General features: G+C 33.7%; 1 protein-coding gene across 4 annotated transcripts in view; it reads right to left on the reverse strand.

Moving 5' to 3' along the window:
* ATAD2B (ATPase family AAA domain containing 2B) overlaps positions 1-26,205 on the reverse strand; it is a 120,454-nt gene that overhangs the window by 16,338 nt on the left and 77,911 nt on the right. For 2 of the 4 annotated variants that reach the window (XM_065928637.1, XM_065928639.1), the window contains 5 exons: positions 21,325-21,510; positions 13,668-13,803; positions 11,483-11,664; positions 7,528-7,687; positions 565-687 (listed from right to left, as the gene is read on the reverse strand). In XM_065928637.1, the coding sequence (XP_065784709.1) occupies positions 565-687; positions 7,528-7,687; positions 11,483-11,664; positions 13,668-13,803; positions 21,325-21,510 (787 nt within the window). Of the gene's footprint in view, positions 1-564; positions 688-7,527; positions 7,688-11,467; positions 11,665-13,667; positions 13,804-21,324; positions 21,511-26,205 lie in introns of all 4 variants that reach the window. The other 2 variants (XM_065928638.1, XM_065928636.1) reach the window with 1 other exon arrangement.

The following is a 26,205-nucleotide window of genomic DNA, read 5'->3' on the forward strand; positions in this document are numbered from 1 at the left end:
CTACCAGGAGGTCTATCCTCTGTGATGAATATGTTTCAGTTAGTGCATATGCCACACTGCACTTGATTTGTTTTACACTCACTCTCTCCTACTAAAGTATGAGTTCCCCAAGGACAGGATTATATACTGAACAAACAAAACACATGTGCTATGTGTTTATATTAACAAAATTACACATAAAACTCCAATAGGTTAAAAAAAAAAGTATTCCTAAATTTTTAAGAATTAGTATTAGATATTACCTGTTGAAAATAAAACTCTTCAAATATGAAAATCTATCTAAATCCTTTAAGAACAGAAATCCATAATTAACAAAGATGTGTTCCTACAAAAGAAATTTCACTAAGTACTGCTTTATTTCTATAATTGGCACTAAAATTGCCACAGAAAGTAAATTTTTAAAACATCTTTGAGAATTTACATGACACATATTCGTATCAGAAATTAAGTAAAGGTTGGGCCTCAAGATACACTTTCATTATACCAGCAACTATAAATAAACACCATCCAGTGACACTCAGTGACCTCTTAGTCTTCAATAGCATGCTCACTTCTATAACTTACCTCTTTTTATTCTGGCTTCCTTAATTTCTTCACAGAGTTTATTAAATTCTGGATCCAACTCAGCTGCAATGATGGCATGTGCAGTATCCTTCAGAGTACAAGCCCTGTGCCTAATTATTTTGTCTGTTAAAAAGTTGGTATACATTTATTATACACACAAATGAAATAACATGAAAAAAGGGCATCTTAAGAAGAAAAGTAAAAGAACATAAACATTTAAATAAAACTGTAAAAAGCACTTCTAGATAAGAAACAAATTCACTTTAAGTGACGAGTGAAAAATAAATATGGGCTTCCCTGGTAGCTCAGTGGTAAAGAATTCACCTGCCAATGCAGGAGAGATGGGTTTGATCCCAGGGTCGGGAAGATCCCCCGCAGAAGGAAATGACAACCCACTCTAGTATTCTTGCCTGGGAAGTCCTGTGGACAGAGGAGCCTGGAGGGCTATAGTCCACAGGGTCACAAAAGAGTCAGACATGACTTAGGGACTAAACAACAACAACAAAAAATATAATAAAATACTCAATTAAGTTGACAATCCTGAGAACTATACTTTTAGAACTTCAAAGTACTAAGCCTACATAACAAGTACCTCAAAGATATGGCTTTACTTGATAATTTTGAAAAGTGTATTACTTTAAATAAAAATTCTTTAAAGATATAAAGAATATTCATCAAACATCCAGCACCAGAGTTGCCATGCATAGACACTGAGGTTTCAGAAAACTATACATAATTTTCTCCATAAGAGAAAACTGGTCAAAATTATGTTAAAGAATATAATATATGCTAAAGCAAGGGTGACCTATTAAAAAGTTGTGACAGAAACAAATATAATAAGGCACTCTAAGAATGTAAGATGATATAAACTGTAGGTAGTTCTAGGAGAAAAGTGCATACTCTGTTCTAGGTACACTATACCTAAAACTGGTAATAAAAGAAGTCTCTCTGCTTTACACTAACAGAGAAGTCCTCATTCATTAACAAGATGACATAACTGTGCTCCCTAGAGCTGGCAACTCCAAGATGTTACAAGTGACATAAATGCATTAATGTCACTTAATTTCTAACAGTATTTAGAACTAGAATCCAAGTCACAAAATAATATCTGCTTTTTCATCTCTAGCAAAGACAAAAAGTATAAAAATGCACTTTACATATAACTTTTCTTATTAGAATATCTAATAGTTCATTATGAAAAATCTTACAAACACAAACATGCAGCACTCAAAAAGGCAGCCCACTAGTATATTTCCTTCCATATATTTTCTCTAAACTGTCACTCAATAAATATTGATTGTCAACTGTACCAGGAACTGAGTCAGGTGATGGCTACACAGTAGTAAACAAAACAGGTCTCCATTTTTAAGGAGCTTTTCAGACTAGTATAGGAAAGAGGTATTTAACCAAATAATCTCATATGCACATAGAAACACCTCCACCCACCCTTCCTTCACCCTTCAAAAAACCTGTAACAGCTATGATCAATATCTCCAGAATACTGAATGGGCAAGTCAGGAGAGAATTCTCTAAATTAGGGGCACTTAAGGTGAGACTCAAAGCATGCATTAGGATAGCCACTGACGAAGGGAAAAACCAGTACAGGTTCAGAAAATACCAGGAGAAAAAGTTCTGAAGTAAAAAGATCTTGGAGATTTCTAGAAACTGAAAGCTAGCCTATGTGATTAGCACACAAAAAAGCAAGTGGCAAACAGGAATCTGACCATATTGAAAGGATTTTAGATCTTATCCTAAGAGCAAAGAAAAGACCCACACAGAGAAACAACATGATTTAATTCTCTATATGATAAGGGACCACTGGGCGGTTTTCAGACAGAAAGTGATTTGATTTGTATTTAAGAGTATAGTAATACAGGCAGTACCAGAGGTCAAGGGAATGATAAGATGGAGACTGGAAGACCAATTAAGACTCGCAGGGAATTCTCTGGTAGTCCAGTAGTTAGGACTTGGTGCTTTTCACTGCTAGGATCCAGGACCTAAGCTTAATCCCTGGCTGGGGAACTAAGATCCCACAAGCTGCATGGCATGACCAAAAAACATTTTTTTTTTTTAGGCTAAGAAAAGTAGTCTACAAAGGTATAGAAAAAGAGGATATGGCTGAAAAAATAGAGGGTGGGGGAATGGTGGGAAATTCATTCACTTGTCTACTCACTGAATCTCCATTTATTGAGCATCCATTTATGAAACATTTTCTATATGTAAACTGTGTCAGTGCTGGAGATATGCAGCCCTGGCCTGAGAGATGCCTAAAATGAATGCCCCTTTAAATCCTGTTCATCTCCAGGTAATGTCTTCTCTGTGCCCTGCTCACACTGTACATGTGCCGAATACACACCTGATGAAACTGCATTATCATCAGCTGCTGCTGCCACAAGACAAAATTCAAAACTGCCACCTCTGTGCTACCCCTATACCATAACCATCTAGTATAATCACCAATAATCAGGTATTTGTCATTCTTATAAAACAGTGAGTTTCTAGATAAGAGAGACTGTGGTGTATTTATAAATTGTTATGGGTTAAACTGTGTTCCTCCCAAAAATTTACATGTTGATACTGTACTCCCCAATATACCAGAGTGTGACTATATTTGGAGTAGAGCCTTTAAAGAAGTAATCAAAGTAAAAGGTCCTATGAGTAGGCCCTACTCTAATCAGACTTGTGTCCTTAGGAGGAGAGGAAATTTGGAGACACACAAGAAATACCAGGGGTGCATAGACACAGAGAAAAGATGACCATGTGAGGACACAGCAAGAAGGTTGCCATCTGAAGGCAAAGGAAAGAGGCTTCAGAAGAAACCAAATCTGCCGACACCTTGATTTTGGACTTTTAGCCCCCAAAACTATGAGAAAATCAATTTTTGCTATTTAAGTCATGCAGTCTGTGGCACTGTGTTAAGGAAGTACTAACAAATTAATATCATAAGATATAGCATAATGTCTGTCACGTAGTAATTATTCAATATATATTACTCCATCTTAAGAGGCAAAGACTATCACAATATTCTAAACACTCAGCTCAGTACTACAGCACATGGTACTTACAAATAATAACAGAAAATGTGAATGAGTTTAACTGAAGTATAACCCATAGAGGGCTCCAAACACTGGAGTGAATCAGTGAGCTTTATCCCTAAGCATCTAGTACAAAACAGAAGATTTTGAGAATACAAGATTGAGGTTGAAATTTCAGCAAAATCTGCTACATGATGGTATGTATGTGAAATACACTTAAGTGCTAGAGGAGGCATTAAGTACAGAATAAACAGTGAGGAATAGTTAAACATAAAACAAATCACATATTTATGAGATAATAATTCGGGTCAAATATCTGACCTGGTCACATTTAGAACCTACAAGTTAAAATTCTTCTAGTTAACATATTTCATTTTGGCCCACGTTATCCTCAAGGGAGAATCCAGGTAAACACTTAGCCAATACATATAGCTTCCAAAATGTTGGCTTTTGTCTTCTATGTATATGCTAGCTTTTTCCCCAAATGGCCAAGTATACTGTAAAACAGAGCACTGTAAGCTTTCAAATACTCATGGGAACTTGTAAAAGTAATACAAAATTCATGTAATTTCCACTTGCTACACAGTAGACCCTGAGGTGGTTTTTCTAATACATAACAAGTTGTTCTGTTGCTAAGAAAGAAAACAGGGCTCTTGACTAAAGATACGAAAAAATCAGAACAGAGCCGAAATCATGCTTTTGAATTATATGATACTTTTTGCATCTAAAACAGTAAAGGAATAAAGTTACAGGTGTACCAGGTCAACTCTGTGAGACAGAGCCATATCCTTTGATTATACAACTATATTCTATAATAAAAGGTTACTGTGCACCAGAAATCAATGCTTCTTTCATGAAAGTAATATTATTTTGATGTGATTATAATTAAGTTACACAGAAGAGGGGGAAAGGATCTGGACTGATCCTTTCTACTGGCTTTTTCTAACCATTCAAATTCCTTTATTACTAGCAGTCCTTAGAGTTGTCCCAAAATAGAATTCAATTTTAAACGTGGTCCAGGGAATACAGTAAAGGGTCATTCTAAAGTAAATGTATAGGTATACACTAAGGAAACAATTATGACAAATTAAGGCACAATTTAAATAATAATGATAATAAGAACAAATATGCGAACTACTAACCTTTATGGAACACTTATCACATCCAAGGCACTATGCTAAGGACTAACATATTCAAGTTGAACCATATGAAAATGACAATTTCATAAGGTAGGGCCTAATATATTGTCTCATCTAATCCTTACAACTACCCCAAGAGAAGAGTAATTATCCCTATTTGCAGATAAGGAAACTAAAATTTAGTGGAGTTAACTTTATTTCCTAAAGAACTAGGAAATAAAATGGGGACTGAAGCCTGGGTGCACATCCAAAGCCCAGGGTCTCATTTACCTACTGCACAATGTCAGTAACCTCTGTGTCTTGAAAACCTAACAGGATGAGGGTGCAGGTGCTCAGGTACTCTCACACACTGCTTAGGGCCACTATATAGACACTTGTGCAGTTGTACCTTCACCCAGAACCCAGCAAGGGAATCAAAGGAAACTGACATGCAGCCCATTCTTCACTAGCCAAATTGTGGCCCTGTTACAGATGCCATCTACACTGCAAAGGAGATTCTCTCAGTCCCACAAAACTGCTATATTGATTAACTAGTGTCCCTGATGCTGCTAGAAGATGATTTTTTGAACTGTGAGAAAGTTTTAACACAGATTTAAAGCCTTAAAAGAGATTATACACTCTGATACAGAAGTTTCACCTTAAGGAATTTATCTTAAGGAAATAATGAAGGACATACGCAAAATTTATCCTATATTCATCAATGTTACAACAGAGAAAAAAGCTAAAAACTCTAACATGCCCAACAATAGGGTATTAGCTATAAAAACATTCATATGATAAAAATTACATGGTAGAAATACATTAACTCAAACTTTTCACAAAATATTACATAAATGAAAATTTACAAAAGTTATATTTTCATTTTAGTAAAAATATTATGCATGTATGCATTTCATACATAGTATTTGTGCATATGTGTGTGAGAGAGAGAAAAGGAGGGAGGCAAGGGGAGAAAGAGAAAGAACAAATACTAGGTAACATGATTATAGGTTATAGGTTACTTTTTATTCATTTTTATCCTCATAAATATAAACTTTATCCTCATAAATGATATATAATAAAAAGTCAAAATAAAACCTAAGCAAACAACAAAAACTACAAGAGATAAATGTCTTAAAACAAAGCTTAAAAACTATTAAAAGTAGTAAAAGATACCAAAAGCAGCTATATAAAATTTTATTCTGCCACTTAACTTAGAACTAAAATATGTGATTTACTGTGGTCTAATTTAGACAAGAAATAATCAATTTGTGTAAAAATGAGAAATTCAGGTCATTCTAACAAGTGAACTAAGAACCACTGCCCATAAATATAGACATAAAGTAGAAACTATACTCTAAATATCTTTAGATAACTGAAAGTTTAAATGAATTTTTTAAAATAAAAAGCATCTTACTTTTATATCACCTGTTGAAGAAACAGAATTCTTAACAGAGTGAGAAAAAGAATGACCCCTGCCAGATGGGAACTGGCCTTGGTGTACTCACATTAAACAGAAATAACTTTACTGAATACCACTCTGTGACCATGATGGATCAAGACAAAAACAAGACCACTTCATAATCAGATCTGATCACGGACAAAAATATGAACATTGCCTTACAGAAATAACCAAATATAATCCTATCCTGTGTGAGATGAATGCTGCTTCTTTACCAATCACAACTTTAGTCTGGTTCCAATCTTCTTACTTTCCAGGTTCTTAAAATACCTAGTCCCCAAATTACTCCCACTTCCTGAAAGCATCTATTCCACTGCGAAGCTCTACTTCCTTAACTTTTCCTCAAACTCACTTAACACAAGCTCAAATCCTGTATGATTCCCCATGATGTACATTCTCCTTTATTACAATGTATCAATAAATTCAACTTTTTAACTACAGATTATTCCTGGAGGTCTCCCCTGGAAGGCATTAACAGAACTGAGACTACAGATTTGAGTACAGGGTGGGATTAGGAGTAAAATAATAAATTATATTAGGTTAGCCAAAAAGTTCATTTAGGTTTTCCATAAGATGTTATGAAAACATTCATAAGATGTTTATTTACATATGTAAACATATGTACAGTCTATAGAACAGATAATGTCCATCTACCCAAAGGGGTCTTTTGATAAGTAAACTTAACTATATTAAGTTTCCAGAAATCCGAAATGCCCAGTGTTTATCAGCACTGATAATGGTGACTAAACAAATCAATATTAAATTCTCAATTATTCAGTTTTCCATCTTACCTGAAAAAAATTAGAATCTAAGTATAAAAAGTGAAAAGCAACTCAAGAAACTAAATCTTGAACATAATGATAAAATCCTTGAATTTAAATATATTATCTAATAATTTAATAAATGAATTAGCAAATATAAACTATCATATACAGGGTGGATAAAAAATAAGGTCCTACTGTACAACACAGGGAACTATACTCAATATCCTGTGGTAAACCATAATGAAAAATAATATGAAGAAGAATATATGCATATACAACTGAGTCATTTTGCTGTACAACAAAAATTAAACACAACACTGTAAATCAACTATACTTTGATAAAAATTATTTTAAAGAATAATAAAATCCTCTAATTTAAATATATTTTTTAGTAATTTAACAAATGAATTTAATAATTAAATTTAACATTTAAGCATATACTTAGTTCTTCAACAAGAAATTTCTAATTTCTTAATTTCTAATTAAGACCAACTTTTCTATCTGAAATATGGGAAGGTTTTATTTATATTTTAAACTATCTTCTCTTTGATCACCAAAGTCATCCTTGCCCAGTGCATTCTTACCTCCTGGATCCTTATCTGGATTGTACTCCAAAGCATTGCTACAGATGAGGTCAATATCTTTTAGGAAATCCTTAGCAGTCAGGTAATTATGCTTATCAATTTTAGTTATTACTGTTGATAAGTCCATTGGTTCCTTGATTACTTCAAGATAATCTGAAACCTAAAACAAACATGGTATTTTAATGAAAATTACTTCTGATATTTCATATAATCTACTCATAAAAACACAAAACAAAAATCAAAGTTATTTTAAAACTAAATCTAGATATTTAGGAAATAATTACATATAAGGATAAAATTATAAAGCAATTTATGCCACTAAAGATACTATGTCATACTTTCCATGAAAAGCTTCAGTTTCAAGTCATATTTAATGAACTCTGAAGAGTTTCTCATCTCGAAATATGAAACCAACTGTGTCAGCTTTTTTTTTAATCCTTTGGATATACCTGAGAAGAAAATGTATGGGTAAAAGTACCCAATAAGCATCAATAAATGTTACCTAGGCAAAAAAATTTTAAAGGAAAATAAAAAGAAACAGATTTTTTTTCATATTATTAGAGAAGTTCTTGGGTAGATCTCTTTAAAATCTTTAAACAAAAACATTTTTTCTTTTTCAGTTTTCCAAGGTGAATCATTTCATGGAAAGAGTTTTCTACTCCTTTGGAGTCATTACAAACATTTTGAGCCAATTATAAAACAAAAGTAGGTATTGCTTCCATGACTAATAGAAGATTTGCTGGCCTTGTCCCTAAGTATAAGCAAATTTATAAGCAAAAAATAAATTTTGCTCTGTGTGATTTTTCTGGGAGATAACCCAAAATAGAGATATTAGTCATGACTGCCCACTAAATTTTATGTTTTATATCACTTGACCAATTAAAAAGCTCTTCCACCTATATATCTACAGGCATACCTTGTTTCATTGCACTTCCTTTTATTGTACTTTGTAGATACTCCATTTTTTAAAAACTGAAGGTTTGTGGCAACCCTGCATTGTCAGATGATGGTTACCATGTTTTAGCAATGAAGCATTTTTTTTGAAGCACTTTTTAATTAAGGTATGTACATTGATTTTTTTTTTTTTTTTTTTTTTTTGGTAGACATAAAGCCTAGGGCTTCCCTGATAGCTCAGTTGATAAAGAATCCTCCTGCAAGACAAGAGACCCTGGTTCGATTCCTGGGTCAGATAGGCTGGAGAAGAGACAGGCTGCCCACTCCAGTATTCTGGGGCTTCCCTTGTGGCTTAGCTGGTAAAGAATCTGCCTGCAATGTGGGAGACCTGGGTTTGATCCCTGGGTTGGGAAGATGCCCTAGAGAAGGGAAAGGTTACCCACTCCAGTATTCTGGCCTGGAGAATTCCATGGACTGTACAGTCCATAGGATCACAAAGAGTCGGACACAACTGAGCAACTTCACTTCAAGATTCCCTGGAGAAGGGAAAGGGTAACCACTCTAGTATTCTGGCCTGGAGAATTCCATGGAATCGCCAAGAGTCAGACACGACTGAGTGACTTTCACGTCACTTCACTTCAATGCCATTACCTAGCATAAACATAACTTTTATATATGCTGGGAAACCAAAGAATTCATATAACTTCACTTTATTGCAATATGCACTTTACTGCCATGGTCTAGAACTGAACCTACAACATCTCCCAGGTGTGTGTGCCTGGACTGTCTTCCCCAACGCAAATCTCAAATCAAGTAATTAATTCTGACATAAACACAGTCTTAGAAATGTTTAATCAGTCCAGGACCAAATTCTGGGAATATGCCAATTGCTGCTCTATGAAATTAAAGGCTAGTTTTCTTCACTGTAGATAGCACAGATGCCTTTTAAATTTGCATATATAATATGTATTTCCATGTATAAATACACCTATATGCCTATAGAATAACATAAGCATATATATACACATATTACTTATGTTTTTAAAATTTTAGGTAGGTATATGTGCATGTTTTATTTTTCATACTCTAGGAGCTAAAAAGCCAGCCAATCTCCTTACAGGGGAGTAGTGGAGCTTTACCCAATAAGCAATAGTTCAGAAGGTATTAGCTGGATTCTTGGCTCTGACACTTGATATATATTGTGTACATGTGGAAAACATTTTATAAACCTTTGCACTATAAAAATTTATATTACTAAAGACCATAACATTTCAGCACCTATGTTTAACTTTAAATTCACTGCTTATTTTCTAAACATTTTTTTTCTCTGCAATTTGCTTTGGAATTCAATGTTTTTAGACATTTCAAATTCATATAAGTTTTTATGTTTTAGGTTATCTAAATGTTATTATTTTAGTTTCCCCTCTCTATCCTTCCCAGAGACTCCTATGTTTTCAGTCTTAAAAGCAAACAAAGTAGTAAGGAAACTGAGGAGGAAAGGAAAAAAAAGAGGAAAAAGAGGAAACGTAACTCTAAAATGAAAGTTTTAACTGACTAACATTTTCTATCCCCTTCTACTGCCTTAACACCATTTATATAACTTATTCTATCACAAACGGCATCTGAAATCTGACAATCTGGTCTGGTTGGACAGAAAATGTTTTCCTGGGCAAAGACCAAGCTGGTTCATTCTCAGCCTGGGAGACTGATTTGGGGGCAAGTCCTTACCAATTAAGTGTCAGCGTTCCCAAAACCAATTTGAAATAAACATTTTTAACAACCTTTAAAGGCAGCTTATAGTTTTAAGATTTTCTGAAAATACCATGAGATTAAAATATATGTTTCACAAATATAGAATCTTATGTATTAATTGTAAAAGCAAATAGGCAAGTCTTGTCATTCCAGCAGAAAAAGATGGAAGATAGCTGTGATATAAAGAACATGCGCTTCAAATTTTAAGAAACATTTTTCTTGGTATGTCACTTAACAATGAGCCTCAGTTTCTTGAACTGCAAACATAATAATGACCTCTGTGGTGGTGCTGAAAGGATCAAATAGCAAAAACTATATGTTGTAGATAAATATACAAATAAAATTATACAGTCCCCTTATTCCCAAAAGGGAGATGTGGGAGAATAGATATATTCAGGCTTTCCAAGAGGAAAAAATATAACACTAGCTCCCAGGCATAGACGAGGTAATGGTTCCAAAGGAATCTGCTCAGATCCAAGAGTACAGATTTCACAACAAGGACACATTAAACTCTGAACCACTTCATAATTCAAATTAAAAAAAAGAATAAAAAATTAAAAACAAAAACACCAAAGTTGTTCAAACATGGAGTCTGAACTATAAGAAGAAGGCTAGTAAAGATTGTATCGTGTTCATCCACACACTACATTATCCCAGGATAAAACAAAATAAAACAAAATGTATTCTACAGTATTACAGTAGATTCCAAATGGAAAATTTCTTTTCTCATCATCACAGACCATGCTCCCACAAGGACACAAAACAATACACATAGAAAGTGAGAAATTTTCCACTGGGAGCAGAGAAAATTCTTAGAGAGAAAAATAATAGGCTGTGGTTAACTTCATATAGCATCTTAGAGGCATTTCCAAAATAATTAAAGACAAATTTCAGGTTTCTTAGCTACCTCTTTCAGTAAGATATATACACAATTTGGGAAACTGGTATTAACTGATTAATACCAATATTCTTTTGAAAGCAGGATTTATCCTGGAATAAAAATAGTCTAGTATGGACAATTCACTAAAGTAACTTTTAATCCTCTTCTTAAATTGAAGAAGAGATCGCAAAGATCAGTACTATTTAAGAGGACATATACAAACTGCCACTAATTTCACCCAAAGTCACCAGATGTTTGCTGATGACACTGGTAGTTATCACATGGATTAAAATTTTACAGGCTAGGGGTAATATTCATCCATGCCTTTGCTTTTTTTCCTTCCAAAAAAAGATGTCAATATTTTTTTCTTTTAGCCAGTTCAACTTCATTGTTTGCACACTACTGAAACAAGACCTCTTCAATATCCACCGGTTTGCTGAAGATGTTAAAGCGTTTATCTGTCGCCAGCCTCTTGGTTACATCCCTGAGAAACAACCGCAACTCTCTTAAAGTATTTTCCTCTTGGTCCTCCATCCGAATTTTCTCTGATTCTGATAACTGACGAGGTGGAGAAGGTAATGCAAGTGGAAGTACCTCCATTGCACAAAGACCTAAAGAAAGTAGAAGAAAATGTTAAGATTCCAACATGGCAGGTCCATGACCTACCTCAATTATTTTTCTGGCACTCCCTTGAAATGTTCTTTTAAGAAGAGAATTCCAAACATACATGAACCATGCAAGTCCAGCAGGTAAAGATTTAAATGGGAACAAAAGTACATAAGGGAATAACTTATAAAATAACTTATCACAGGACTTCTTGAAAGGGTACAGGATATAATTTTGAATAATTTGATCTTGAGATATTATTTACATACAACTTTAAGAGAAATATTTCAAATCAACATAAATATCTTCAGGTGAAGTACTTGTATATGGTTTGCTGAAGTCAACTTTAATAAAGATTGTTTCTCAAAACAAGGTTGCTTTATGTGCATGAAAGTAAACAGGCAAGTAATAATCCTTTGATCCCTCCCATTCCCAAACACTTCTGATTTTACACAAGTCTCCTACTCTCATATTCTTAATACAACACAGTCACGTTAGTAAATGGCACTTGCAGGGCATGGGGGGCAAAGCAGTAACTAAAAAAAAATCCCAAAGACATAGAGAAGATGGAAAACCCAGTCTTAAGTTTTATATATAAAATCTATGGTATTCACTATATACTGTAAAACAAACAAAACATCTTCTTAGAAGGTAAAGTATTAACTTGCCTAATCATAATGCTTTCTAATTCCTTAAAAGATTTTGCTGGTATCACACTGAAGCTCAGGATTAAAATTCTAAGTATTCTTGCTGATTTCTAAATAGCCCCTAAGATGAAAAATGAAAGTCAACAGGAGGAGCAACTCAAAAAAAAATAATAATAATATTAATCCTTAACATAGAAAATTCAGATCTACAGGACTTTAATATATTTAGGAACATGCAAGATACTTTATTAAAATGAATCACTTTAATAATAAAATATTTTAAATGCTGTTATTTAGATTAGCAGAAGGCAACAACCAATAAACAGAAGGTATAACTTCCATATTGAATTTCCCAAGGTTTCTGGGGGGAAAACCCCACAGCTATATTAATTTGATAGATGTCCATCTTATAAACACTGAGAAAAATGTGAAAAGGAGCCACTAAAGGGCCATAGATTTATTAAAGTATTGGATAAAAAACCACTAAAAAACAAAGAAGTATTTAATAACATAACCAACGAAAAACAAAGAAGTATGAAACAGTAAGGAGTTGGCAGAAATGGGAAATGTATTTAAATATCCCTTAAGAACAGCCACGAGAAACACAAAAAAATAGAACAAAAGATAAGAGACTTAAATTTTTTCTAATAAACATACTACTATTTTTTCAAAGACCCTGAAAGACAGATTAATCAAGAGGATCTTATCTTTTACCACCTTTAAGATTAGGAAAAGAAACTACTGAAGAACTTAGAATGCTGCTCTTTCTTAAGTCAGAGGACTGAAAAATTTTGAGGCCCCTCTTAAGGCCAAGAAAACTCTAATGCTTAAAGAGAGCCATGATAGACTTCCAAGTGCCTAGCATAATATATTTAACAAAATAGGTGCTCAATAAATATTTTGGAAATCAATTAATAAATAAAATAAACCAGAAAAGGCAGTTGTTCTAATCAGGCCCAACAAAACAACCCTGACCCAGAAAGCAATCAACACAACACCTGTTGTTCACAACCTGCTAGTTCAAGCCCTCAGTACTAAAAACGACTAAAACAGAGCAGAACTAAAGATTTTTTCTATGACTTTTTGAGTCTGATAAATCTACTAGAGCATCTGGATTGAAGTGATAAGGAGACTACTTCATTAACAGTCATCCATTAGAAAAGCTTTAAGGATGAGGCTGTACTTCCCAATCTCAAGTCAGTTACACACAATGGCCACTTCCATGTGTCCATCTAAAGTTACACAAAACCTGAAAAACTGCCTTCCACAAAGAACTGTTCTGTCTTAATGAGTCCAAGAAAGGATACTTCTTAGCGCCAACTCCCCCCGCCCCATTCTCCTAAAGGCTTTAGGGACTTTACCAGTGTGTTTTCTTCGTGGTGGAGCCATTGAGGCCTGATTGAGAATCAGTTCTTGGAAAAATTTTCTTCTGTCCTCTTCAATAGGCCTTTGAATATACAAGACCTCTTCGTACTGTATTCTAAAGATACATTTAACCTACACACATACACACACACACACAAAGACATTAAATATTAAGAGAATTAAAAGCTTATATATCATACCAAATTACAATTTCTTCAACTTCGGTACCATTTTCAATGTTCACTGAATATTCATGCAGGATTAAAGTAGTCTCAGGCTATGCTGTTGAGAGGTTTAACCTCATGGGATAAACAAGAATGAAATAATGATCCAGTTCAATTCATTAATAAATTATGATATAAAAAAGGATAGTTGATTACAATAATCAGATGGGGACAATCTCGAAAAGCTGTTACAGGAGCTGAAAAGTAATTATCTACAATCTGTCAACACAATAGAGAGCAAAGAGGATACGAACAGCATGGCCTTCTCTTAAGATGTTTTTGTGTGCTTCCTATCCACTAACTTCCTCTCCTGAGTCTATCCCACTGGATCCTCTGGAATCCTGGTTTCGGAGCAGATAAACTATACCTTCAATCTCATCAAAGGATGCTCCACAGTGACATCACCTTCCATGCAAAACTCCCAAGCAAAATTAAGCCTGCCATACTCATATCCCAATTCCTTCCAGTTAGTGACTGCCATCTCTCCTTTGTTCACCTACTCTATAAAGACTTTGACCCCAGATGTCCCCCTTCTAAAATATGCTGTTTAAATCCTCTTTACATCATTCACATTTGTGTATATACTTTATTTGATTTTTTTAAGAAGGTCTATTTTCTACTTCTAGACACCAAACTTCCTAAGAACAGAATTCATCTATTTTCCTATACCTACCACTATACCTGGTACCTAGCAATGCTTAATAAGCATGTACTGAATGATTAAAGCTTGTGCTTTTGTTTCCCAGCCCGCATCAAATTGGAAACTGCAAATAAAACAAGGAAAAAGGTCACTAATACAGAAAGAAGTCCCAAACATGACAGTATGGAAATACTGGATTAAAATTTAAGAAATCAGATTCTAGCCCAAATTCAGGCATGTATTTCTTATAAACTTTGGATAGTCCATTCAGTTTGTCACTACGAATTGTAGAAATTCTTAAAAATTATTTTAACCTATCTTTGTAACAAGGAGGTACATGGAAGTCCCTCATTTTACAGATGAGAAAACTTAGGCTTGGAAAGGTTTATGTAACTGGCCTGAGGTCATAAAATGAATAAATAGAGAAGACTAGATTATATAAACTGTAAAGGCCATTTTTAACTCTAAAATTCTAAGACAGAAAAGAGATAATTAATGAAAAAGAGCCATAAGAATTCAGCATTTGGATGGGAAATTACCTCAACTCAAAGCTAAATCCTTTAAGAGTTAATATAAAATTTCACCTTGTGCCCATCCAATATTTTCTCTGAAGACTACCTTCATGTAAAAATCCTTTAAACCCTTCAATCTATACTATGCAAGACTTTTCTTGAAAGTTCTGGCAAACACATCCATTATGTGCCAAATATCATGCCAGACACTGTAGTTATAAACCTGAAGAAAAGAGGCTTACTTCTTGCTGTCAAGTCTTAAGTCTCACAAGAAAGTACTATGATACCATGCCAGAAGTGTTATAACAGAGCTAGTGAAACAGAGGAGACCCTACAAGGGGCAAAGGTGAAGATATAGCAAATATACAGAGAAGACATAGCAGAAAATGCTAACGTTAACTGGTTCTTTAAAAATAAACAGAACTCAATACCCTGGAAGTAACAAGATTTTGTTCAAGTGTTTTGTTCAAAGCAAAACATTTAATTTCAGTTTTAAATATTCTTCCTTCTGATCATTTTTCAACATTGTGTTGAACTTTGTGAATATAAAAGCAAGCCAAAAGCAAGTCTACAATAATCCCCCTGATTTGCCTGTCTGATTACTATCAACAGCCTGTTTTTCTTTAAATTCACTCCTAACTCAGACTCAGATGAGAACTCAGATGTTCCCAGACTCAAACTTCATGCTGCAACAAGATGAAACTCATATTAACTTCCTGAAAGAATCATGTTCTCTTTTACACTGGTTCACAATGGTATTTATATATGCTATTTACTCTTTCCTAAACTTTTTTTTAACTCTCCACTCAAGACAATGATCTTTGGGTGAAGCTTTCTCTGACTTTCCCAGATAAACTTAGACATTCCTTCTACTTTCCCTCTGAAACTTTAAGTTCCATAATTGTTAGTATATTAATTCAGTTGTGCAACCATTGCAAGTCAGTTTTACTAAAAAAAATATTTCTATTACCTCTAAAATGTCCCCCTGTGCCCATCTAAAGTCTATCCATACTTCACTCCAAGCTGACAACCACTGGTTTGGTTTCTGCATCTAGAGATTTCATTTCTTCTGGAAATCACATATCATAGAACTGGTAGTCTTCTGTGCCTAGCTTCTCTCACTTTTAGAATAACGTATTGAGGTTCACTCATGCTGGACAATGTATCAGCAGTTTACTACACTTACTGCTGAATAATATTTCACTCTGTATATATGACATTTTGCTTCACTAATCACCAATTAGTGAATACTTGGGTTATTTCCACTATGAAGAATAATTCTAGTAGGAACACTGGTGTACAAGTCTCTGGGTGAATGTATGTTTATATTTCTCTGGAGTAGTTACCTAGGAGTGAAAATGCTGAGTCATAACATTTTAAGAACTGCCAGCTACTTCTATCTGCTTCCTTGTTTAAAAATCTCTTTTCTTTTCTTTGTTCAACCTTGGACTCTTTTTTCCTAATTCTCCTAAATAGAAATAATTTGTAATTCTCATATATCTCAACTGAAATTCTCCAGCTGTTCTCAGAAAAAATCTTCAAGGTCCACAGAAGTATATTACTTACACTAGAATTTTGCAAAAAAAGAAGAAAAAAAAAGGAATGAGGTTAGGCAGGACTTATGTAAAGCCCTTGTGGTAATTCAGTGGTCAAATTCTTTTTCCATGTAACAAACATTTACTAAGCAATTCCAGTGTATCAGGAAGTGAAGGACTGTAAGACAGTCCCCTCCTCTCAAAGAGCTTGTGGTAGCAGTTAGAGACTCAAATGTTTTGGTCTCCACACTTCATTAAACTCTTAAAAATTACTCCAGAACCCAAAAGAGCTTTTGTTTATCTGGGTTATATTGGCCAATATCTATGTACTAAAAATTAAAACTAAGAACCTTCCAAATAATATATTCATTTAAAACCTATTACATGTCAACACTAAAATATATTCTTCTGATGAACTTATTTATGAAACAGAAACAGAATCCCAGACCTAGAGAACAGACTTGTGGTTGCCAAGGGTGAGGGTTATATTGGGAGTTTAGGATTAACAGATACAAACTACTACATATAAAATGAATAATAGAAAAGAATATGAATGTATGTAAAACTGAATCACTTTGCTACACAGTAGAAATTAACACTGTAAATCAATGATACTTCAATAAGATAAATTAAAAACACATATTCTGTTGAATATGATTATTGACTCAATGGACATGAACTTTAGCAAACTCCAGGATATAGTGGAGGACAGGGAAGCCTGATGTGCTGTGGTCCATAGATTTGCAAAGTCGGACATGATTTAGTGACTTAACAACAAAACACTCTTTTGAAAGACATATTTTTTCAAAATATAAAATAGTATATATGTAAAATAAAATGAAGTGAGAAGAGTGACACTATTTTACATTTCTTCAAATCTCTTTAATGTGTGGCTTAATGAAAGACAACTGGATTCTCATTTTCTGCTTCTGCATTCAATCTGCTACAATAATGTTGTTGTGATTGGTATACATTAAGAAAACCCATATTCAAGAAGATACAGGGCTTCCCAGGTGGCTCAGTCATAGAGAATCCGCCTGCCAATTCAGGAGACATGGGTTCCACCCCTGGTTTGGGAAGATCTCACATGATGCAAAGCAACTAAGCCCGCACACCATAACCACTGTGACTGTGCTTCGGAGCCCAGGAACCACAACCACTGACGCACATGCCACAGCGACCGAAGTCCATCATGCTGAGAGCCCATGCTTCCCATCAAGAGTACCCTCACTCCCTGCAACTAGGAAAAACCCAGCGCAGCAACAAAGGCTCAGCACAGCCAAAATAAACAAAATAATATAAGATACACAGCTTGGGAAAAAAAAGAGGAATGTGACAAATCTCTGAAAGTCTTATGGGGCCCACAGGGGTCCATGGATCACAATTTGATAACAGTCCATCTAGAACAATGATTTCCAATTTTGGGGGGCAATGAAATGCCTCATCAGTAAAAAAAAATTTGAAAATATTCCCTCCGGTACATGCATATTTACTTAAAACATATTATTCTACTAATATTACTATTTCTACTATGAAACACATTCACATACAATATTTAAGATAGAATGAAAAATAAAGTCCGTCTAGTCAAGGCTATGGTTTTTCCAGTAGTCATGTATGGATGTGAGAGTTGGACTGCAAAGAAAGTTGAGCACAGAAGAATTGATCCTTTTGAACTGTGGTGTTGGAGAAGACCCTTCAGAGTCCCTTGGACTGCAAGGAGATCCAACCAGTCCACCCTAAAGGAGATAAGTCCTGGGTGTTCATTGGAAGGACTAAAGTTGAAGCTGAAACTACAATACTTTGGCCACCTGATGCGAAGAGTTGATTCATTTGAAAAGACCCTGATGCTGGGAAAGATTGAGCGCAGGAGGAGAAGGGCACAACAGAGGATGAGATGGCTGGATGGCATCACCGACTCAATGGACATGAGTCTGGGTAAACTCAGGGAGTTGGTGATGGACAGGGAGGCCTGGCGTGCTGTGGTTCATGGGGTCACAAAGAGTCGGACACCACTGAGCGACTGAACTGAACTCTGGACTTAGAAAAGAGCGAAAGATACAAAGACACATTTACAAGAGAATTTTAAAAGGGCTCTAAAGGATGAAATTGTCACTTTGTACCACAGAAAGAAAACATTTTTGTATCCCTATTAGTCCCATGATGACTAATTCTTTTTTGTTTTGCTTTGTTTTTAAAAATTGAGTAGAGAACCTTTTCTTTTCATCTCTGAATGAGTTTATTTCCTGATGAGAACAGTAAGTAGCATTTATTACAGAAGATTTAGAAAACAGATAACAAAAACAACTAAAATCTGAAGACCCAGTGATAATTACTATTATTAATAGCTACATATAGTTTTATTTATATATATGACTATGTAATACACAATTATTTCTATATAAACCCAGATAATGCCATACATACTGATACAATGCCTATCATTTTTAGCAATATAGTCAAGCATCTTTCCATGACATTAAATGTTTTCTACATCAATATTTTTAATGGTCTCACTGTATTTCATGGAAGGAATCTACTATGACCTAACCAATCCCCTACTATAGAATATTTAGTTTCCAATCTATGAAGAAAAGCTATGATAAATACTCGTATCTTTTGTGTTGTCTGTGCTGTATCTTTGTGTTTGTTCCTAAATCCTCTGTCCATGAAGAAAGGTTATGATACTTTTTGTGCTGTTTGTGTTCTATCTTTTTTGTTTATCTATGAAAAACTACTTATCTATAAATGGCATTGCTGAACTTAAATGAATGTTTTTTATTTAAATCTATTACTATGAACTGTCCTAAAGAGAGTTTATGAAACCCTTCTTTTTTAATCTGTATCTTACTGTTATTTTAATTTACCACTGAATTTTCTTAAATAAACGATAGTAACTGGCCATTTCTTTCTTTTAGAATCACTTAGTTTTTTGCTGCCCACCGTGTACTTCAATTCTTCTTCCATCAATCTGGCACCTTCCTCACCTAGTCACTCAGTTGACAACTCTTTATGCTTTTTATTTATTAACCAAATATTTATCAATACACACTAAGTATTATTCACCACTATATTTGTCTATGACTAAAACAGAACAATATACTAATGCAAAGCTGAAATTAAAATGAAAGGCTTGGGGCAGAGGAGGCTTTTCTAATATAAATTAATATAAAATATATATTGTAACCAGTAATCTAACAAAATCTCCATAATCTTCACCCCACTAATAAGTGTCACTCTGTCCCACAGTGACTATCCTTGATACCTTTAGTAACTATTTGGTATAATAAGGGTGAAGACTACAGAAGATGGGAGGGTGGGTACTGAAATTTTAGGATTCAATGCCAGTAAATTTCTAGTATTTTAGCTATTAATCAAGGATATTGGAATTCACAAAAAAAGTATAACAATATAGCAACACTGAAAATGTATATGATGCAATGTTAGCTTTTATAAAACTAAACTAACAATAAAATCACATATGCAAATAAACAAGAATATGCAAAATTAAAACTGCTGTATCACAAAGATAGGTTTAGTAATGCTTTTATTTACAAATTTTTTAACAATATAGGGTCACTTCAGGCAAGTATATATTTCTGCCTAGAATGCTTAATTATTCTAATTTTCTTTAATTTTTATAAAATTATAATAATAAAACTAGTTGAGAGGATCAAATTTTAAGATTCAGCTCCTACGTTCAGTTATGTCCAGGTTCAGTCCATTCTCCTAAATCATTCCAAAAGCATTCCTACTTTATAATACTAATATAATACCAAACATTTTGGAGCTCTGTAGTTTCCAAAATAAATTCACATATATTATATCACACCAACAAGTGTATTTTTCTGACTATTACTGCACACATCTTTCCACTAAACTTTACCACTCCCTGTGATTAAAGAAAAAAAAAATTCTGATTAATGGTCTCAATAATATCAGACTCTGAATAAAAAAAAGAGAAATATTCTACATTTAATATACTTTTCTTACAAGAGCAGTAAGTTGTACAAATTCACTTTAGCAAGATATATAAAAAGAGCTGAAACAGAACAAAAGAACTTGGTAAAAAAATCTGAATCATAAAATTCTATATAATCAAGATTTAGACTATAAAATTTGAAACATATAAAGCTTTTATAAGAACTGTGTTGCTTGGGCAAAATATTTCTAAGCACGTCTAAAAGAGATTATCTCAAAACCTGGTATGCTCAGAATGTTAAAATAGCTTCTTTAAAGCAATTTCATTCACAAGTTGATCTCATTTTTTCCTGAAACAACTGTGATTTTTAACTTATTCTTTACTATTGAGTTGGATTTGAATTCAAATGCAAAATATCAGGTTTTAAAAATATGCACAACATGATGCTACCAATGAAAGAGAGGAAAGGTCAAATCCCACCAAATAATCTAACAGATGGTAAGAAGGAGAAGGATCACTATAATGGCACTGATGACGATACAGCTAAGGTGTTCTTAGTGGTTACTATATACATCATAGTCCAGTCTAAGCATGAATTATCTCATAGTTCATAACAACACTGAGGAATATATCAAAATATATATCAAAAAATAACAGACCGAAACTTAAAAAGTTAATTAACAAGTCACATGGCTAATATCTGGTACAACCAAGGCACGAACCTTGACAGTATTGATTTTATGGTAACTAAAATATGTCAAATTACAAGGAAAACTATTTTAAAACCACAAGAAAACATAAATATTTAGTCAGTTCTTACCTCTTCAGGAAGTTCACTGTACATGGTTTCAGAGGTAGACAACAGAAATATGGGTGAAAATGACGGTATATCTTGTAGCAGAGTCAGAAAAGTTGCTCTCACAGTTTCACTGACAGCTTCCCACCAATCACCAATGTGAGGCATGTAAACAATACTAGGTACTGTTCTTCGAGCTTCACGAAAAATCTAATTAAGGAAAGAACTGGCATTAAAAATTCAAATAGAAATTATTCTAAAGTCTACACAGTAACTTCCCAATACATTAAATGTGTCAGGCCTGTTACTATCACTGTCAGCCTCAATATTTAAGTTGTTCAAGACATAATGCACAAACCATACATTTAACTTCTATCTACCCTCATCCCACCTAAGAAAAGGAGAATTTTTTGTTACTCTTCCTACTCAGTATGTATTAATAGTGTAAAGGTATCATATTGCTCCATCTCTCTATCACATAAAGTAAAACACCACTATAATGCTGCAAATAAAGAGATAAGCATGCAACCTATATGTCACCTACGTAAGAGTGATTATCAGGAAGCACAAAGAAGAAAAAGAAGACATAGTTTACATGTTCGTGCACACTGCCTAAAATCACTCAACATATGGATTAAATATTTTAACCAAGATATGCCACCCTAAAGCTTAAAATTAATGAACTATTCAGCTGAACCACTTGTTTACCTCCCATTACCTTAATTCAATCTTCTATAAAATAGTCACAAAACACCTTTAATCTCTAAAAAGCAATAAATAAATTAGCAAAAAACTATGAGACACTCCCACTTCAGAAAGTAGAAAATAAAGTTTCCCCAGGTGTTAAAAAGAGTCTTAACCATAGCTTCAGTCACAGTCTGTCAACACATGCAAATAAAGACCAGGCTGGCAATTAATAAGTTGCCAGACAGAACTACTGCCGTTTTCCATAAAAGTCAACAACAACTTAATAGTCCATCAATAAATTCTTACAGGTTAATACGACATCTCTTCAGTACCTTTAACAAGTGTAAGAGTAAGTTAAAAATCTGACTATCAGGGACTTCCCTGGCTGTCCAGTGGTTAAGATTTCATGCTTCAAATTCAGGGCACAGGTTTGATCCCTGGTTGGGGACTAAGATCCACATGCCATGCAGTGCAGCCAGAAAAAAATAAACCTGTCTCTCTCTCTTCAATATAAGAATTCTACTTCTAAAATTCTCTATTTTCTCTTAAACACATTTCAATCAGCCTATGTAATGTGCAAGATACAGAAATGAGAATCAAATAGTTTAAATGATTATCAAAACATTTCTAAGATTCAAAAGGATTATTTTTCTTTAATGAGTAAGCCTACCACTTGCATGAATTTTTCAAATATTATATTTTATAGTTTTAAATCTCCTGTGTAAAATAAAATGTACTGCCAATTTAATAATAAGCCAGATGAAAGATGCTAAAATAAAAATTTCCCCCTAATTGGAAATGTAGATGTTATGATCACTCACATCAAAAGTAATATTTGTTCCTTCCCTTCTTTTAACATTTGCATATCCACCAATCCAGAACAGTTGTACAGTACAACTCCTTCAGGACCTTCAAATTATGATCTTTTCTGCAAACACACACCCTCTCATCCTGGATCTTGAAATCCAAGGATTATTATTTTCCAAAGTTCATGTACAAGATTCACAAGAGAAAAACAAGCATAAATGTTGGCAAAAGGAAGGAACCACACAGGAGCACAAAGGCAAGAGAGGTATTTGATTCCAAAAAAATGTTTTTAATTTTACTACATGCCACCCAAATCAGGCATGGTATGTAGAAGACAGTGACCAATGGCTGTTGCTGATAAAACAAGGGAAAGCCAGCAGGAAGAAAAAGGTGATTATATGAAAAAGACTAACAAACTCTACAGCTTACTAAGAAACCTCACAAAACTACCTACCTAATTTAGCCGTGCAGGTTACCACATGCCCAGGGAAAGATGAGAAAACATGCCTTTTTTTAAATATGAAATTTGCCTTGCTAATTCTAGTATTTGTAGGTTAGATTTTTTATTAATATATGGACTGAGAACATCTACCTGCTAGCAAAGACCCGAGAGTACGGGCAAAGCAACAGTTTAAATGATAATAAACAATTTTCCAGAACCATAAGTTAAGCAGTGCAGTAATGTAGGAGTTTCAAACATATCTGCAAGGTTGAACTACATATATAAGTATCACCAACTGTAAAAGAGTTGAGGGATATTTCTATTTCTTTCCTTTTCTCATCCAAACCTCTCAAAATTAGAACACTGAATAAGATAATGATACTTCATTACCCTTTTTATTTCCAAAGACTTTAGGAAAGCATCTTTATTAGAACTTTTGAAATTATATTTGAAAACCTAGAGGGGAAAAAATAATCAGGAAAAAAGTCTAAGATAAATATCAAAAAATAAAAAGGCTCAGACTTTCTTGTCCATGAATATATAATTACATGAATCAAGAATTAATGTAATTACATGCAAACTTTTAAAGGAAAAAATCCTTAATTTCCAGAAAAATTTTAAAATGCTACTAAAACAAATTTCCTTAACTCCTTATTCCATTTTAACTCTGAATGTTAAAATAAACTTTTGCATTTTCTTTAAATAGTCAACCTATCCTAATTCTCCTGTTTTTGAAATGAAATTTCAAAAAGAATAGACTCTGAGGATAGTATTTAAAAACTGATTAAAAAGTTTAATCATATTGTGTGTGTGTGTTTTTAAATGTAAAGTCAGCTCTTCAGCAGTTTGCAGGTAATTTTAGAAGTTGTAGAATAAGATAGTTGTGGTGGTTGTTTAGTCACTAAGCCATGTCTGACTCTTTTGTGACCCCATGGACTGAAGCCCTCCAGGCTCCTTTGCCCATGGGATTTCCCAGGCAACAATACTGGAGTAGGTTGCCATTTCCTTCTCCAGGGGATCCTTCCCGACCCAGGGATCAAAACCAGGTGTCCTGCATTGGCAGGCGGATTCTTTACCACTGAGTCACAAGGGAAGCCCCGTGGAATAAGATACACTCTGTGAAATCAATTAATTAAATATTTCATAGGAGAAAAATAAAGCCTAGTTTTAGTGAAGCGGCAACTGTCTTGGGAACAAGTGATGCCATTTGATAACTAGAAAAATACTCACCTACAGGGTGTCTTGGATTGGTGGATGTGCAAGGTGTAGTAGAAAACAGAAAAACTGTTATAGAGAAAAAAAGACAGTAGGCCAAATTACTGAACCAACCGTTTCAAAATACCTCTGACATGACCAGCACTCTTGCACAAATAAATGAACGAACACCAGTGTATGTGAATGTTCATTTTGATTCTTTAAACAATAAACTTCTGGCCTCTTCCTCTCCCAGACATCATAGTCCTGTATATAACTTTTTTTTTTTTAATTTCTTTATTTGAAAAAAAAAATACAAACTCTTTTCTCTGAGTATTGATGATATGAAAGGAAAAAAATTGAGCCATTGAGATTAGAAGTATCTATGAAGGAAGCACTAACAATATAAACTGCACTTGTATTTGAGTCCTTAGTTCAAAAACTAAATTTCAAATCAGTACACCAGATACCAAATTAAAATATTCAGTGCATGAAAATTAACTGTATCTTTAAAAAATTAAGAATATACAGCCTATAACAAACCACTTTAAAACCTGAAAATTAGGCTAATTATAAATGCAAAGGTGCATGAAGCAGAAAGCTCCAAGCCAGTACAGTTTTCACTTTCCTAAAAGGGGCTACATGAGAAAAACAACTTTGTGTCATCAATAAATTTCCAGAATTTGTCTTGGTCACTTTACAATATTATGAATGTACTAAAATTATAAGACCTAAGTAAAAGAAAAATCTTGGGGGCTAATTATTCTCAATTTTTATAAAAATTAAAAAGTACTATTTAAATAAGTTTAATTCCTTAAACCATGACATCAAAAAAAAGTTCAAATAATACTATGTCTCCATTATCGATAACTTTATTCCATATGTGTCACTTATTACATTTTGAGCATCTCTGTGAAAATAAGGCACTGCCTGAGGTTTGAAGATTTAGGATTCAAGAAATAAAAAGCCCAATTTCTTTACAAGCATATAAAATCAGCCTGTTAAGAAACACAGCTATACTAGAGTTTCTGAACAATGAGTTTAATACAAATCAACATTTCTTGAAAATTAAAACACCCAAGTTCCTTTTCTGATATTTTCATTGCTAAAAACTTCAATAATTTCAGTAAATGTGACACAATTTGGGCCAGGATAATTTAATTTGTTTACAACTCCAAGAAAAAAAAAAGTGCTATAGCAAAACACAGATGTGTAACCATGTACACAAACACAAGAGTATCCCCAGCATGCACAGAGTGTTATGGAGAAACCCAGAAATCCTCTTTCACAAACACAACATCCAAAGTATACACATAGGTAAGTATATTAATTCCCTAATGCCACGTAACCAAAATGGATTTTCCCTGAGAATTTCCAGATATAATTTCTTTCTAGGGAAAAATAAATACTAAAATTTTTACCCTCCAAAAAACCTTACTGACCATGTGAAATTACTCGTAACAACATACCCAAACTCCAAAGCTTTTGACAGGTTATATGTAAATTTATCAATTCAATTATACCTCAATAATAATGAAAACAATTAAGTAACACATTCATCGATCACTTTTTTCCTAAATCAGCAATGGAAATAATACAAGAAGGGAAAAACAAAACATCTGAAAATGTCAGTAAAAGAGACTCACAGTTGTTGCTATTTTTAAAACATTTTATTTTTAATTGGAAGATAATTACTTTACTGTGATGGTTTCTGCCATACATCAACAACATGAATCAGCCATAGGTACATATATGTTTCCTCCCTCTTAATCCTC

Source organism: Muntiacus reevesi, chromosome 3 (genome assembly GCF_963930625.1).
Source record: "Muntiacus reevesi chromosome 3, mMunRee1.1, whole genome shotgun sequence".
Classification (NCBI taxonomy): Eukaryota; Metazoa; Chordata; class Mammalia; order Artiodactyla; family Cervidae; genus Muntiacus; species Muntiacus reevesi.